The sequence below is a fragment of the Cannabis sativa genome, chromosome 6, assembly GCF_029168945.1.
Source record: "Cannabis sativa cultivar Pink pepper isolate KNU-18-1 chromosome 6, ASM2916894v1, whole genome shotgun sequence".
Classification (NCBI taxonomy): Eukaryota; Viridiplantae; Streptophyta; class Magnoliopsida; order Rosales; family Cannabaceae; genus Cannabis; species Cannabis sativa.
The window spans coordinates 16,770,764-16,783,477 of record NC_083606.1 but is presented as its reverse complement, the minus strand read 5'-3'; the positions used below and the strand labels follow the sequence as shown (position 1 = coordinate 16,783,477).

General features: G+C 31.0%; 1 protein-coding gene across 1 annotated transcript; it reads right to left on the bottom strand.

Annotated features, from left to right (window-relative positions):
• Positions 1–8,553: 8,553 nt before the first annotated feature.
• On the bottom strand, positions 8,554–11,884 carry LOC115725567 (SPX domain-containing protein 2). The gene is made up of 3 exons (XM_030655136.2): positions 11,145–11,884; positions 9,758–9,884; positions 8,554–9,269 (listed from the first exon to the last, which is right to left on the bottom strand). Exons 1-3 carry the CDS (start codon positions 11,451–11,453, stop codon positions 8,785–8,787), a joined length of 921 nt encoding a protein of 306 aa, XP_030510996.1. The 5' UTR covers positions 11,454–11,884; the 3' UTR covers positions 8,554–8,784.
• Between the last annotated feature and the right edge of the window lie 830 nt (positions 11,885–12,714).

Sequence of the window (12,714 nt, the reverse complement as noted above, 5' to 3'; positions counted from 1 at the left end):
TCATATAATCAGATTTACTTATTAATAAAGATCATAAATAACATTTTATGTTGCATGGTTCACATGATTTATTTCATGATTATATGTATATAATGTATGAATTCTTTTTAAGTCCAGAACATATGAATTTGTTAAGATTATAGTGTTGTCAGCACAGTGGAATATAATCTTAATTATATGTTCAAAAGTTTATTCCCTGATTTGTCAGAACACTGGATTTAGACTGACATGGTATAATCAGCGATAGGTATTCTTACACCTTGGAAAAGTGTTATGTCCTTTCCAGGACATTGGCAAAGTTTACCAGTATCGGATGTATGGAGTATACATCGAAAGGGACCGATATTGAACTTTGATTAGATATATTAAAACTTACCGTAATATCTATTCAATTCAATATCACCTGTTGATCCTAGATCAAATGATCTTAATCTTGATATGGTTAGGTTCAATCTCAAGAGTTTTATCCGTGTTTTTTGATTTGTTAGTTAAGCTTACTTTTGGGTCAGGGTGATACGTACATTTTGGGAACACGGTAGTGCAATTGAGTGGGAGCGCTAACATAAATATGGAATCTATAGCTTCTATCTGGCGAATAGAAAGTAAATGATGATTTTTTCGAGTTTATTTAAACGAAAATAAATGATGGAGATCTCATTTCACTTAGCTGAAATATCATTTATACAGGGTTAAGTGTTTTAAAAATAAAATACATTGTAGGGTGTTACGATAATTTAATCCTTTTACAGTGTAAATCATCTATATAGAGGATCATTGATCACATTAGGATTATAACAATGGATAACTAATGACGTGTCTATATCATGGAACAATATAGAGCGTTCTATATGACTGAGAGTGCAATTCCAAGTTCTAAGTGTGGATTCAATGAGGAATTAATAAGTTAGGGAATTTACTTGGTAAATTCGGTTCGACTTATTGGAAGCTCGGTTATATAGACCCATGGTCCCCATACTAGTTGAGACCATACTGCTTGTAAGACTCAGTTAATTGATTTTGATTAATCAATTATAATTCTAAAAGTTAGACTATGTCTACTTTATGAATTTTCACTAAGCAAGGGCGAAATTGTAAAGAAAAGAGATTATAGGTTTATTTATTGATTAAGAGACTTTATATGTCTAAATTAATAAATATATTAAATGACAATATTATTTAATAATTATTTCCAAGTTATTAAATAATTAAAATTGGCATTTAAAATGTTAAATTGGAAAATTGGTATTTTTAAGAAAATGGGAATGGAAAATAACAAAATGGAAAGTTGCAAAGTGAGGCCCAATACCCTTTGTATGGTCGGGCACATGCTTAGGAAACTCCATTTGTAGTTTCCATTATTTTAATGCCATACAATTCTAACCTAAACCTAGAGGGTTTTCTATAAATAGAAAGTGTTGGCTTCAAGAAACAGAGACACAACATTGAACATCAGTTTCCTTCAGAAAAGGCCACACGCCACCTTCTCTCTTCTTCTCTCTAGATTTTGAAATTCCTTGAGTGATGAGTAGTGCCCACACACATCAAGTGGTACCTCAATCATAGTATGTAAGACTATGGAAAATCTGTATCAAAGAAGGAGAAAAGAAGATCTAGGTTCAGATCTTGGTGATGCTCTGCTACAGAAAGGAATCAAGGGCTAGAGATCTGAACGGAAGGAGTCATAATATTCGACTGCACCCACTGTAAGGTTTTCTAACTTTATATGTGTTTATTTTCACTGTTTTATAATTCATATTAGGTTGTTAATCTAACATACATGGATAGTAAATAGATCCTGGTAAAATAATTTCCAACACAGGTCCCCCTGAACTGGAATTCCGGTTCAGTGCAAGAAACACACAAATCCTTCTACACACCTCAATTCAAACCCAAACCTTACAATAACTTCCAGAATACCTAATTACATTATGACAAAGAGAAATCATGCAATAAAACCAACCATAACAACTAGAAACTAAATCCACCATTAGAGAACAAAGCTTGAGTTCATAAACTGAAACCTTGCTCAATCACCACAACAATCAACAAGAACAACTTATAACATCTCAAATAACCTCAATATATTCTCTATCTTTTTCTCTTTCTTAATGTTAATATGTGTGATTTTGCTTCCATGAACATGTGTAGCTAAACACTTGCTTAGGGTCTAGATGGATGTTGTTTGACATTGCTTTATGATTTTAATATGATTTATTTTCCCCTTAATTTCTATGTATTCTATTTCATTTGTGCTTAATTACTTTTAATTGCCTAGCCATTAATTAACTGCTTTATGATTTCGACGCGATATTTGAGAAGTGAGTATCAATTATACTATAGTGAAATAGAACTGAATTTCGATATAGGACGAGAGTACCTGTATGGTTTAAATAGCTTATAAGATTTCTGTATTTAATGCCTGTTGCATGTTAAATTTATCGCGAGAGTAGAAAGTTTACATGTGATTGAGATTTATATGTCTGAGAAGACTATAAATTACCTTAGTAAATCTGCTATTGCATAGAAATTGATAATAGGAAGATAGTCATCTTAAACCATATTCAATAGATACAATTGAAATCAAAACCCTAGTTTTTATTAACTGTTAATTTCTTTATTAGTTTAATTGCTTCTTCTTTCACTATTTATTTATTTTCTAGTTTTAATCTTTTCTTAATTTTTATTCAACCAAATAGAAGTAAAAATTTAATTTTAACGTACTTAGCTACAATCCTCGTGGGATCGACCTCACTCTTGGTGAATTTACTACTTGTTAACAATACGTGCACTTGCATGTGCAAATTACCACAACAAGTTTTGGCGCCGTTACCGGGGATTGTTAGTTAATATTATTAAAAATTAAATTTTGTTCTAATTTGGTTTTTCTTCTTAGTTTTAGTACTAATTTTGTTGTTTCAAATTTTATTTTTTTAGTACTAATTTAGCTTCTTTTTTTTTTATTTTTTTATTTTACTAATGTTTTATTGATGAGCTTGATCTACAAGGTAAATCCAAATGCTATACCTTGAGGATTTTGCCCAACACCACAATGAGTCATTCTATTCTGCTTGGAGGAGATTTAAAGAGCTTGGAGAGAGATGTTATCCCACTTTTTCAAGTGAATCTTTTACGTGGCTCTTTTATAACAGACTTAATGATGAAACAAGAAGCTGGGTTGATTATGGAGCATAGATAACTGGAGCGCCTCTATTAATGAGAGGGTATGATGTAATAAATTTGTTGAATAATATGGTAGATTTTGATTACGACTGACGTTGGGATCCATCATTTCAGGGTTGGAGTCACCAATACCCACCTTATTGCCCAAACTCACCCCAACCAACTGAAAAAGATGAGCAACTACTATCACTTCTACAATCACTTCTAGGAGAGATTAATCGCTTAACGGACATGGTGAGATCCTTATGTGATAATTCAATGGCTCATGATTCAGAATGTAATAACTCCACTAATGAAAGTTATGAGAGTTATTGGTACAATCAAGAATGGTCATTAGTTGAATACAAGGAAGATAATAATGAGCCTACATTTGAAGATCAAGATCCTCTTGAAGTGTTATTAACTCAAAATTTGGCTACATCAGATTCTTACTTAATAAATAATGAATGTCGTAGAGTGAATAAAATCATGGAAGATAATGAATTTATCCATGATCAGGAAATCATTGAATATGAAATCACAAGCAAGGGTATGAATAGCCAAGTGGAGAGTGAGCAACAAGAAGAAGGGTATGGCATCATTGATTTGACTTCATCAATGATATTGACTAATATACCACCAATGGATCCATATATTTCATCAACACCATATTATATCCTCTACGAGCTACGAAAGGCTTCTCCCCAAGCTCATCATCCAAAGTCTTATGTTGTTGGTGCTGACTTCGGGTTCAAACTCATCGCTTGCCAAGCTTGAAGGTAAGTACAATAACAATTTTCAAGTTGTCTTGCATGACGCTTATTATGGGCTTCAACCGCTTGTTAATGTGGCGCTCAGGTAAGTTTCTTTTCTTTCTTCTTTGATGTCACATTGGGGACAATGTGTCACTTTAGTTTGGGGGTGAACTTAAATTTTTATCTTTATTTTTAGTTTCTAAAATTAATTTTTTAGTTTTAATGTGAGTTAATTTGCTTAATATGAGTTAATTTGAAAGTATGTAGATAACATCATTTGAAAAGTTTATTTGAAAAAGCCGTGTGCTTGGTGATGTTATACTCTTGACTAATTTCAATTTTATACTTAAAAGAACATGGAATCATATTAGTAATTTTCTAGTGATTGAATTGATTTCTATATGCTAAATTTGACTGGTGGAAAGTTGTTTGGAAAATTCTAGAACCTGTTTGCTTGCTATTTGAGGCGAAATAATAAATTATGCATGACTAGGAAAGTGATTTAGATATTTTTTTTAGATCGATTGTGCCTTTCAAGCCATCCCTATAATTTTATCTTAGTTACCTTTTTTTAGCCTGAACATATTCTTTGTTTCCACACATTCTGAGCCTAGAAAAGATAAACCTATGAATATCCAAAATTTAACCCTAATTATACCATAAGTAGATCTTTAGTTTGGTGGAATTTGGATGGGAAGTTTGTTGTGTGTGTGTGTGGAAAAAGTGTGAAAATTGAGAGAATATGAAAAAAAAAAAAAATTAATTAGATTGACAGCAACCTAAAAGAAAAAAAAATAAAATAAAGAAAAATATGACAACCGGTGTCAAATCTAGAAAAAAAAAAAAGGATAAATATATAGTTGTTGCAATCTTGTTGAAAAAAATATATCTCTCATGTAATTAGAAAAAGGGGTATTGGGATTTTGTAAAAAATATTGTGGGTGACATGATTGGAGAAGCTTATGGTATAAGAAAGCCTAAATGACCATTTCAACTACCTTTATCCTAAGCCTAACATTAAAAGCCTAGAAAGACATTCTAATTCTTGGTTGTGCATTAATTCATATTAGTGGAGAATAATAAGTATTGCAAGCATATGGAATTCTGGGTTAGTGGATTAATGATTGTAATTGACATGCATAAATGGGATCAATTGTTTGTTAATTGCACTCTATGGTTTCATGAGCTGAATGAAAATAAAGTGAAGTATGTCAAGGGTGTAATTGAACTGAAATTCTGGATTGTATGTATAAGTGAAATTTTTCATAATCTTGTTATTGAGTTTACTTAAAAATTACTCGTGTTCTGGAGATTGACTTGTTTAACTTTTATTTTTTCGATTTAGTGTTTTACTTGACGACAAGTAAAAGCTGAGTTAGGGAGAATTTGTTAGGTTATTTTTAGTATTAATTTTAGATTAAGTTTAGTATATTTTTAATTTAGTTCTACTCTTGTTTGGAGAAATTTTACGCTTTTTATCTTTTATTCTTCCAGATTTAAAATAGAAGATTAGAAAATATCAAAGGAATAAGATGGAAAAAAAGATAAAAAAAAATCTCACAAAAAGATGATATATAAAATAGAGAAAATTGTGCAAGAAAATAAAGCTGAAATTTTAAGCCTAAATTCAACTAAAATCTGATGATATTTTGAAAAAAGTCAAAACATAAAAGTTCTAGATCTCTATTTTATCTTTCTAAAAAATCTTAAATTGTCCAATACTGAGTAATATCGAGAGAGTTATGGTCAAAATACTATCAGTCAATGTAGTAGAAAACTCACCACCCCTTTTAATCCTAAGCAAAATAGGTTTTCTTTTTCAACGATTTTTATTTTATTTTATCATTCTTTTTGGCTATAAAAAGTGGACTTTCAATAGTTTTGAGGAAGCAATTCAGAGGGAAAAAGGAGTACGAATTTCAAAGACAGAAGTCAATACTGGAGGCAATTTGCAGAGGGTTTTCAGCATTATGGTTTGACATTGCTAAACACTTGCTTAGGGTCTAGATGGATGTTGTTTGACATTGCTTTATAGTTTTAATAGGATTTATTTTCTTCCTAATTTCTATGTATTCTATTTTATTCGTGCTTAATTACTTTTAATTGCCTGGCCATCAATTAACTGTTTTATGATTTCGATGCGAGATCTGAGAAGTGAGTGTCGATTATGCTATAGTGAAATAGAACTGAATTTCGATATAGGACGAGAGTACCTGTATGGTTTAGATAGCTTATAGAGTTTCTGTGTTAAATGCATGTTGCATGTTAAATTTATCATGAGAGTAGAAAGTTTGCATGTGATTGAGATTTATATATCTGAGAAGACTATAAATTACCTTAGTAAACCTGTTATTGCATAGAAATTGATAATAGGAAGATAGTCATCTTAAGCCATATTCAATAGATACAATTGAAATCAAAGCACTAGTTTTTATTAACTGTTAATTTCTATATTAGTTTAATTGCTTCTTCTTTCACTATTTATTTATTTTCTAGTTTTAATCTTTTCTTAATTTTTATTTAACCAAATAGAAGTAAAAGTTTAATTTTAACGTACTTAGCTACAATCCTCATGGGATCGACCTCACTCTTGGTGAGTTTACTACTTGTTGACGATACGTGCACTTGCTTGTGCAAATTACCACAACAATACTGCCCTACCCCCCCCCCCCCCCCCTTTTTCTTTTATACTGCTAACACCGCAAAAAAAAAAATTGAACATATATTGGAGAAAAGGATACTGGAAAAAAATAACTTACACACAAATTTCATTATTTTTCTATTACTATTAAAAATAGAGCAGTACAATAATATTTAAAAAAAATATGATAAAGAAATGAAAGAAACAACAATAAAACAATATTAAAGCAATAATAAAACAATAACAAAATAAACGAGTAACAGAAAAGGGTAAGTTGGAGAAAGAGAGTGGACTTAGAAGTACGGTAGAGATGGAGCCAACGCTTAGAGACCAAAAAAACTGAAGAACATGAACTTAATTGGAGCATCTGAAAGATTTTTACAAGAAGCTTATCACATAGCAAGCTCTTCATCTCTCTCACATACACACACAACCACACTCTTATCTTTTCCAAATCTTCTTCTTCATCTTCCTACTTCATATACTCTTTTTTTTTTTTTGATTACCTAATACAAAAGGAGAGAGTTAGCTTTTATTTCGTTAATGTTGTAGACATGGAAAAAGAAAAATGAAAAAAAAAGGAAGAAGAAGATGAACAAGGGAAATAAAGCTCAAAAAACAATGAAAAATAAATTGGAGAGTGTTTTTAATTATTTGCTTAAGAATAATATATACATACATAAATAATAGGCTAATTAGTAACCCCGAACTTTGACATGTACTAAATCATGCCCTTGAATTTTTTTGGCCGTTAAAAATTCATTTTGAATTATTAAGATTGTTAAATTTAAAGACTTTTGTCTAATTTCAGTAAAAAAATTCTAACATGGATGAAAGTTCAGGGGGCATGCTTTAGTACATATCAAAGTTTGAGGGACATAATTTAGTAAATATCAAAATCTGAGGAACATGTTTTAGTACATAAACAATCACTGAAACTGTAAAATTGAATGAAATTAGACAGAAGTCCTTAAATTTAACAATCTCTATAGTTCAGCGGGAATTTTTAACGGCCAAAAAAATTCAGTTGATATAATTTGATACATGTCAAAGTTCGGTGGAAAAAATTGCTAATTAGCCTAAATAATATATTAGAGTTCACGTGAGTGTTAAGAAATTTTAAAAAAAATAAAAAACAAAAATATTTTAAGTAAAAAAAAAAAATCTGTCAAAAAAGTGACAACAATCAATCAAAAAATTGCTACTTTCTATTTATATATATTATTGATAGGGGTACTGGTTTTTTTTTTTTTTTTTGACGTTTAGGGGTACTGGTTGTTGCCCAAAATTTTAAAAAAATAAATAGTAAACACAGTAAAAAAAATAATAATTACCGCACAACAACACAAATGAAATAAAATGAAAAAGAAAAAAAAAAAAGAAGTATGCGCGTAAATTTTTAATAATAAAATTGAATGATTTATTAAAATAAATAAATAAACTGCTATAATCTTACTTAAGGGACGAATTCAAAGTAATAAAGATTTTTTACTTACTAAACCTGTCATGACTCAAGTTAGTATTGGTCTATGTTGATGTTTGGCCATGTATGGTTTGAGATGTACAAGAATTTGTTCATAAAACGTAATGGACCACCACCAACCACGAATACAGATACTTGCACATAAGCCATATATCTGAAAAGTGTGGTCCAAACATATTTTCATATATTTTTTTTTATTATTTTTTTTTGGTGAACAAACATATTTTGACATTGAGGAATACAAATCTTGTCAAAAAAGTAAAAAGAAAAACAGAGAGCTAAGAAATATGCTGTACATGTTTTCATCATTTTCTTAGATATCAATATTTGAGGGATTTACACTAAATCATTCCATTTTGCAATATTTCAGACTTAGCTGGTTTGCCTTCTTTATTTTCTTGGTAAAAGAATTTTAGTTACGACAAAATATAATGTTATAAGTTAAAATTTAAGCTACAATATCGTCACGTGAATCACAATATTAAGAAGTAACTCCAAATAACACTTGCCACAAATACGATAAAATAAAATAGTATTAATTCTATTGTACCAAATATTATATTATACAAAAGTTATAATTCTACTGATTCACTCCATCTAAAGTTTTATGCTTTCCATATGTGTTAGTATGTCTAAGGAATGCACAAACAAGTGCATATAGTAAGATTTTTAATATAAATATATATAAATATAACGAAATGCAAAAGGACATATATATACTTTGTCCTAATTCTTTACTTCACTTTCTACTTAGCTGCTTGTTCCAGAACAGGGACAGCTTTCCATGCATCCTCCTCCAACCCACTAACTTGCAGAGGCGGCAACGAGAAAACGCTCACGGTCGAGCTTCCACTCCTAATTTCCTTCAAAACCTTTAAAGCAGATACAGTACTCTTCATGTATAAGCTCTCCATATACTCGATCTCTGCCAGTTCCTTGGGAAATCTAAGGGATTCTTCATCCTTTGCAGTGGCAGAAGTTGTAGGATCACACATTTCATCGTCTGCAGCAGCAGTGGTAGAGGCATTGGCAGAAGCAGAAGTAGATGCCTCAGCAGAGGGTGGCTGTCCAATTGTTGGGAATAGCCCATCCAGCATCGTCTCGCACTCCTTCACCAGCTTGTAGAGCAAGTCTGTGGTGAAGAAAGGCTGATGTAGGACCTTTTGAATAAAGGGCAAACGCATTAGAGCGCCAGTTCTCTTGTCATACTTTTTGAGGATCTTCACCAGTCCTGTTAAGGAATAAAAAAGAGGTAAGCTCATAGAAAAGTTGTTAAACAATCTAATTGGACGCTTTCAAAACTCCTATTGATTGCACACATTCATAACCATTGCTATAAAAACAATTAGCATTATTATAGATCATAATGGTCAGAGATTGTGAGCGGGGAGAACTTCAACTCAGACTCGGGAAACACACAAGAAAAATTTCTCATTTAGTCTCCATATGCTCCATTGTCATTTATTGCTCATTACAATACAATGATCATATTCATATATAAAAACGCTAGATAACAATACCCTTTTACTTGATCTTACACTTTTGAGTTAAACATGCATCAAATAGTACCAAAACTATTATAACAACTTCATAAAATCCTATATTATGTAATGATTATTTTCTTAAAAACTGTTCAGTAAACAAAAGAAAATGACCAAAGTGACATCTAAATGCCATATTTAGAGAGCAAAAAGTAAAACAAATGGAAGAAGCTCATACCAGTATAGTTAAGAGCACTGTAATTCTCCAACAAAACCATCTCTCCATGGAAGTCCACAATCTCCTTGCGTATCTTCAGCATCTCATCACTGTGAGGCTTAGCTTTTGCCATCATGTCTTGCAGCTCCTGAATTCCAAAACCAAACCATAGAATTGTCAAGCTCCAAACCAGTAATAAATATAAGAGACAACTAACACAAGTACAAAATGAAACAAAAATACATCTTAGATTTTCTAAGCACCCAAAAAGGAAAACAAGTGGGAACAAAAATGCAAGAGTCAGAAAAAGAAAAAGAATGAAACAAAAATACCTTTTTGAGTTTTACTTTCTACGTCACTCATTCAATTTCCCATTCGATCATCATTTTAATTAACAGACCAAGCTATGTTAAAAGGATCGTACGAAAAAAGAAAATCTAAAACATGGGTATGCAAATAAACTCTGATGTTAAAAAGGCACAGCCTGCCCGCTTTATCATATTGCAAAAAGAGATAAGAGAATTAAAAATAAGACTATGACAGTATGACACACTATCACTAATCACAAACTAATATTATAATCAACTATAATAGTCAAATATAATTCCAGCAAAAAAAAATAGTCAATTTTAAAATTCATAAAGTAAAACCACAACTGACACCTTAATAATACTAAATTGACAAAGAAAAAAACAACAAGAGCACAAATTTTTGGGCAAAAGAGAGAAGAAAAATGCCGAGTTAAGAAACTGAGTTGACTCGTCTTACAGTTACATGCAGCGAATCGTTTCTTAACGTTATGAAACGGAATATTCTCTAGGAGATAGAACAGTACACTACTGTGCGGAGCAGTGGCATTTTCGAAAATACAAATGCGAACATAACACAGTACGTGGTTGACAAACGTGAGTGACAGTCACGCGCCTGAACTTTTAGAAAGACAGTTTAACTGGCCCATCACTAGACAGTAGAGACACAAAAATGAAAAGATTCCATTGTGCGCACTACGCACTGCCCTTACTCAGTCAAGCGCATTCTAGAATAAGTTTCAGAGAAGTAAGAAGCGGCGCACGTTATTACTCTACCAATAAAAAGTAACTCACAACCTAAATAGAGTAATGTTTCAAAAAAAAAAAAAAGTAAATAAAAATTCCGAAAATACATACTGATTTTTCAATTTCACCGTAATTATCTCCCGGAAATTATATATTTATTGTATCATTGTGATATATTCTTTAAGAAAAATAATCGTATTTCCCAAAGAATAATAAAGATTGCGTTAGATTTGAAGAATTTTCTCGGTAACCAAACAGATCTTAGTTCGAGAATATAATGTAAGAATAAATATATATATTCGTATAAAAGTAGATTTTATTTTATTTGATTTCTTAAAAAAGAAGCTTATTACCTTCAATCTGATAATATACTCTTCCTCCTTCTCAACGAAGAAGGTATTGAATTTCTCGAGCTCATCTTCCAACAACAAAATGAAATCGATCTCCTCCCTAGACATGTGCTCCTTATCTCCGGCTTCCACCGCATCGCCGCCGAAAGCCTCCACTTTCGGGCGCTTGCTCGGCCGCTCTCCGACGACGCCGTTAGTTTTAGGCTCAATAGACTTCAATTTCTTCTTCAAATCCTTATAGGACAAAAACTTGTCTCGCCATTCCGGCAAGGTTTCTTCAATTTGGTTACTCAGGCTTTTCCCAAACTTCATCCTAGCTATAATAATTAGGATTATATGTTTGGGTTTGTATTTAGAAATGTGAAAATGGTAAAGAAAATGAAGAAAAGGGTTTTACGTTTTTGAATATAATTTTTCTATTTCTGTGGGAAAGAGAAGGAAAATGAGAGAAACTGGAAGAAAATGTTTGAAGGGGAAAAGTGAGAGGAGGAGAAGAGGAGGGGGAAGATCGGAAGGGAGATATAACTGTAAAGGACAGAATATTCGAGGGTTATAATAGGAATATCCTTTTGTTTTCGAAGAGTATATTTGGGGTTTTATTCCTTTTGATAAAGATTATTTGATTTCTTTATATATTTATATTTAATTTTTATAGATTTGAAAACAACACGTGGATAGACTTCAGGACTGTGGCTCCAGGCTCCGTTTTTAAGCTTAGGAAGCCAATCAGCTGACTCAAAATAAAAATTTCTCTAATAAACAAACAAAATATATATCCTCTTAGATAAATGTAAAAGTTATTAGTGTTTTAATATTTTTCTTTAGGAGGAGTCCTGCCGGGAACTCTCTTTATAATTTTTTAGTCAATTTTTACGCTTAAAAATATATATTCGTATATTTTTTTTTTAATTTTTTTTTCACGGGGGTGTTCGTTATGGTTATAACATCATCCCTATAAATTTTTGAAAATTTTCGAATAGTTTACAGTGCCGAAAATACTTTTGAGTTTTTTACACGTGCGTTATAAATTGAAATATCAAGAACTTTGTTTTCAGTAGTGTAAACTATTCGGAATTTTTCAAAAATTTACAGGATGATACTGTAACTATAACGAATGCCACTATGAAAAAAAATTTGAAAAAAAATATTTCGGCTTGTGATTTCGGACATGGAGATTGACTAAGAGGTTGTAATTAGCATTTCTCTTTCATTACGTGTTAATATTACTATAGTTTAATTAAGTATCGTAATAATTTTTATTCTTTAAAGAGTATGGTTAATCAATTGTAATAAGACACATCCAAAAAGTGATAGATACCATTAGTGCTTAATAGCAATACTGATACTCTTATTAGGTACATACTAAGGTGGGCAGCATCCAATTAAATTGAATTGAATCAATCAAATCTAATTTAATCACAAAAAATTATAATTAGATTGAATATTAAAAGTTACATTCTAATTTAATTGAATCGATTATTAAATGTCATTATCAAAATACAATTAAAAACCGATCCAATCAAATTACATTTATATAATTATATGTATTAAAAAATTATTTATATTTATTTAT